Source organism: Dasypus novemcinctus, chromosome 15, assembly GCF_030445035.2.
Source record: "Dasypus novemcinctus isolate mDasNov1 chromosome 15, mDasNov1.1.hap2, whole genome shotgun sequence".
NCBI lineage: Eukaryota > Metazoa > Chordata > Mammalia > Cingulata > Dasypodidae > Dasypus > Dasypus novemcinctus.
In genome coordinates, this window is record NC_080687.1 from 69,018,853 (window position 1) to 69,024,491 (window position 5,639).

Sequence of the window (5,639 nt, forward strand, 5' to 3'; positions counted from 1 at the left end):
CTCTCAGAAAAGAGGTTGAGGATGTTGGGGTTGATAAAATAAGTTTCAGAAGGGTGGGTGTGGGGAATGTTGTGGAATTGGAATAGATTAGATGATAAACAGAGCAGAATGGAATGCATATCAAGGTGAAAAAGAATGCATCTGGGAGGCTGGGACTTCTGGGACTCAAATAAATGGAGCATAGAAAATGGGCTTAGACCTGGAAGGTAAACAATACAGTCTCTAAAAAGAATCTGTAGCATCCTTGCAAACATTCTCTCCAGCCATTAGTGATTGTTCGTTGGTGTGGAGGAAGGGCAAGCATTTTGGAAATGCCAGGCATTCTGATGAACTTCAGGTGAACCATCCTTTCTGGAAGCCAGGTTGGAAGGGGCCTTTTTTCCTTTGTTCCCACAGTATATCAAGAACTAATCCAAATACAAGGTCATCAGTATATAGTAGTATTTGAACAAATAAATTGATATGAATATCAAAGAAGTGATAATGCGGAAGAAGTTCAGAGAACGTTTTTCTTTAGTAGTATAAATTACATAAAATTATCTTGTTCTTAAAACAACTTTTGATCTTTCTTGATTTTCTATGGAAATAAGTTCAAATGCCTTTACCTGTTATTTTTTTTTTTTTAAGATTTATTTATTTATTTCTCCTCCCTTCCTCCCCACCCCGGTTATCTGTTCTGTATCTATTTCTTGCATCTTCTTCTTTGTCCTTGTCCACTTCTGTTGTTGTCAGCTGCACGGGAATCTGTGTTTCTTTTTGTTGCATCATCCTGTTGTGTCAGCTCTCTGTGTGTGCAGCGCCATTCCTGGGCAGGCTGCACTTTCTTTCGTGCTGGGCGACTCTCCTTACGGGGTGCACTCCTTGCGCATGGGGCTCCCTTACATGGGGGACACCCCTGCGTGGCAGGGCACTCCTTGCGTGCATCAGCACTGCGCATGGGCCAGCTCCACACGGGTCAAGGAGGCCCAGGGTTTGAACCGCGGACCTCCCATGTGGTAGACAGACGCCCTAACCACTGGGCCAAGTCCACTTCCTGTCTTTACCTGTTATTGAAGAACTCCCATATATATCCCCAATATGTCTGTGGAGGTTTGTAATTTTTATTTCCCCTAAGATTAATCAAGCCAACAACAAACTCAGTGATAGCTTCTGATTTTGCCTGGCGATTTTTCTTGTTTGTTCATTTTTTACGTACTGAGGCCCAGACTGCAAAGAAGACTTTCCTCATCCTCAGTCAGATGTAAAAACATTGCTTTATAACCTCCATCATTATAGTATGTATATATTTTTAACTTATTTAAATTTTGTCTTGTGGCCTTGTATTATGTTTATTTATATTGTCTTTTCTCCCTGTGATGTCAGCTTTTTGAGAAAAACAATGTTTTGCTCACTTTCATATATTCTAGAATTGCTAGTATAATGTATTATACCTATTGGAAAATTACAATATTTTTTGGATAGGATTAGTTGATTTGGGGACAACAGAAAGCTACAGAAACTTTTCAGATTAGGGTTTTGGAAACCTAGCTATTAAAACTGTCAATTAAATTACTAAATAAAGCTCTTTAAATACACAAAAAGGAAAAACCAGGGTCCATATACACTAATGTTCTTTGTAAGCATCAAAATATACCAGTTTTTCATTCAAAAAAAGATTTCCTCTTTTTATACATAATTTGATATCTTTTTAACACAACACTTATGAAAACTTTTTAATGCACACCTAAATAAATACATGTGACTTATTATATGGGAAATAAAATAGAGTTTTCACATAGTATTTATAAATATGGTGCTAACTGAAAATTTTGGTAGAAAACTTTGGTCTGTGAAAGTAAAACATCATGATGATGGATGATAGCAATGTAAATTCTTTTTTAACACATTTCTTAATTATGTAATTTCTTACTTTTACAGTACATTATAAATATTAGTCATCTTTTTTTTGCAGTAGTGCTGATACGTAGCTTAGCATTTGGATTCAAAGAGGAGAGACAAGATCAGATCAGCATGTCTTATGGCTTCAGTTTATTAAGTTGCTGCTGCTTTAATTGTGATGCAATAATCACAGCTTTCTGGCTGAGAAGATCATTGACAACCATACCAATTCTCTGGGCACTGCTTTTCTTGGCTTCATTATCAAGAAGTAAAATAAATTATTTATTCCTCCAAAAAATTGTGGCAGTGAATTTCCAGAGCAAGCACCCTTTTCTGAGAACAGTAACTTTTCAGAATTACAAATAGGTAGTCTAGTGGCATATCCACAAATCCCTAAGATATTAAAGTTGGTCATTCTCTTGGCTACAGGATTCTGCCACTTCTTCTGAGGTAGGAACTGTGATAAAGCCCTTTTTCCCCAACTGGGCCACAAGTCAGTCAAGCACAGGCCTATAAATTTTGCTTTTTAATCTTTCCCAGTAAAGTGGTTGAACTATGTATCAGGCAGATGGATGCTCTTAAGGAATAAAATAATCATGTTTACATATTTATCTTTCTCTACAGGCTGTAGAATTCTTAAAATCAAGGCATATGTCTCTTTTTACTTTTCATCCTTAAATTTATCTGTATTGTTCAGTAGAGTACTCATTAAATGAAGTTTGACTTGTTTGAAGAGTGTCTGCTTTATTTTAAAACCGTCAGAAGCATGAGGGGGAGTAGGGGCAGATTCTCTTCATATATTCTTTTTTTAATTTTTTTTTTTTAGGTACCAGGGCCGGGGATTGAACCTGGGGCCTTGCATTATGGGTAGCCGGCGCTCAACCGCTGTGCCACATCTGCTCCCCTGTGTTGCTTTTTTCATTTGTTTGCTTGCTGTTCATTTTATTTGTTTTTAGGAGGCACCAGGGACCAAACCCAGGACCTCCCATGTGGGAAGCAGGCACTCAACCACTTGAGCCACATCTGCTCCCTTCATATACATTTTATATCCTCATTGCTCACACCAGATAAGAATCAGTTATTCAATATGGCTTCAGTTATTCAATAAAGACTCATTAAATGTTTACCCTGTATTTAGTGTTCAAAATGTACAATGATGAAAAATAAGGGATGGCACCAGCCATCTAGCAATGTGTAATCTACTGCTCTACAACAACATACATAGCCTTAATAAATATTTGAGTCCATGTGACTCCGTTTTTTAAATTACTTTTAAAGAAAAGCATTGGATTAGATAGATCAATTATTAACATTAGCACTTCTGCAAAGTCCTTTTCTTCCTTCCCTAAATTTTTATTGAATACAAACTGATCCATAAATTCACAATCTCAAATTCACAATCTAATCTCCCCTACTCAGGTGTTGGAGACTCTTATCTCTCTCCCTATTATCTCTCTTTAATACTTTCTTAGGTGGCACACTTCCCCTCCAAGCAAGCAAAAAGACGAAGAAAGGGAGCAGATGTGGCTCAAGTGGTTGAGCACCTGCCTGACACACGGGAGGTTCTAGGTTTGTTTTTCGATGCCTCCAGAAAAAAACAAAAACAAACAACAAGCAAAACAATGATATAGCCACCTCAGAGAAGTCAATGTGGCTCAGTGGTTGTGTGCCAGCTTCCTACATACAAGGCCCAGGGTACCTTAAAAAAAAGAAGAAAAAAAAGAAATATAATTGAGAGGCAAAATAAGGAAAAAGAAAGGAAGCCTATGAACATTCATTTATTACTAATTTTTGTACCATCGCTTTTTTTATTGTTCCTCTTCAAGAAGAGCAATAGAGTAAACTTAAGGAAGCAACAGAAAAGATTTTCTTCTTCAGTATATCTTTGTTAACAATACATGTGAAACAAGAATGCAAAACTATATTTTATATGTTAATAACTCTAAAAGCAAGTTTTAAGACAAATATTTCATCTGTGCTTTTAATTTCTTACAAGAGGAATCAATAATATTTTTCTACCATCTCTGAAAGTAAAACACAAACCCAGCTTGCTTATGAAGTGTCATATGTCTTGATTGATGCATCTTTTGCATTTAAAAGTAGTATTTATCAACAGTAATAATCTAAAATTTAAGTAAACCTAAAGAACTATCTCCCTTCTGACTCTTCATAAACTTTATTTAGTTTCCAGGACCAAATAATGAACACTGCAAATTTCCAGGATTTTGACTCCAGTCTTCCAGTCTCAACACTAGTTTTCTGTAAACATTCAGAAACTTAAATTTTGTGGTAGAATGGTAATGACCTTTGTGGCTTGCTGGTTACATCTTCAAGTCACAATTCTACTCTATTTCATTATTTGCATTTCCCAACAGGTGTATTGTGTTTATTGTGATTTCCCTGAAGGATCTTATTCCATTCCTCTAGGATGTTTGCCTCCTCCCGGAGGGCATTTTCCTCCTCTTGAAGGGCACTGTTTTCTTCTCTAAGAGCCTTGTTCTCCTCACGAAGGGCCTGCTCCTCCTTCCACAGAGCCTGTTCTTCCATCTCCAGAGCCATTCCCTCCTTCATCAGGGCCTGTTCCTCCATTCTGAGTGCTCTTTCCTGATGTTGCAGGGCCATGATCTCATCATGGAGAGATCTGATTTCTTCTTGAAGAGCCCTGGCCTCATTCTGGAAGGCTTTCTCTTGCTCCTTCAGAGCCCTGATCTGGGCCTCCAGGGCTCGATTCTGTTGCCAATAAGACTTCCTTTCTGTGCTCAAGGCATTGATTTTTAACCCAGATGATTTTTGGCTCTCTAAAACCATGCTTTTAAACTTCCAGAGGACCAGGTTTTGCTGTCTCAGAGACTGGTTCTCTTCCCTCATTAACTGGTTATCCATTCGGAAGGCTTTGTTTTCTCTTTGAAGGGCCTTATTTTCTCCCCAGAGGGACTTGTTTTCTTTTCTAAGAGCCTTGTTCTCATCTCTGGAAAACTTATTGTCTCTCCAAAGGTTTTTTTTCACCTCATAAGATTCATGCTTGAACTTATTTTGATCTTGTGTGCAAGAGAAGAAAGAGGAAAACAAGCACAATATCTTCCTTTTATTTATCCACTTTGATTCAGAGACAACCATTGTTTTTTAGTGTTTCATCTGAGAAAAGAAAAAAATAAATATATACATAGATACTCCAGGTGAATATATAAAATGCTGGGTTCAACCAAAGATGAATTAATGATATTTGTGGCAGAAAAAAGTCATGAATTGTTGAGAATTTGTTCGTATAGAACTGGCTGCTGTGTTGACTCATACAGAGAGTAATAGGCAGGATTCTGAAGGAGGCTCAGTAGGGCTAACTGCAGGAGTACACAGTATACACATGAATAGAAGTCAATAAATTAGCTATTAGGTTGATATAACCAAAGCCGAGTGAATTTAAAAATCCACACATAAATCACAAACTGATATCTTTATAGATTACATATTGAAATTGAGAATAAAGCATTGAATTATCTGTGTGTCTGTGAGCTAAACTATTTCTTCAAAATGAATCCATTTAATTTTATAATCTACTCAACTGTTATTTAGTTATACCATGCATTTTAAAACAAAATTCCTGGATTTGTAACAACTAGAAAACACTTTTTAAGAAGTTATACACTATAATATTATGATATTTTGGGGGTTATTAGTATCGATATCAAATATATAAATAGTAACACTTACATTTGAGTAGTCTCTGAATTCCTTGTAAGCTTGATTTCTTTTAGTAGGAAAAA

At 36.6% G+C, this 5,639-nt stretch overlaps 1 protein-coding gene across 1 annotated transcript; it reads right to left on the reverse strand.

The window, feature by feature from the left end:
* Positions 1–4,036: 4,036 nt before the first annotated feature.
* On the reverse strand, positions 4,037–5,007 carry LOC101433451 (coiled-coil domain-containing protein 70-like). The gene has a single exon (XM_004463151.2). The coding sequence runs from the start codon at positions 4,993–4,995 to the stop codon at positions 4,234–4,236; it is 762 nt and encodes a 253-aa protein (XP_004463208.2). The 5' UTR covers positions 4,996–5,007; the 3' UTR covers positions 4,037–4,233.
* Positions 5,008–5,639: the final 632 nt, after the last annotated feature.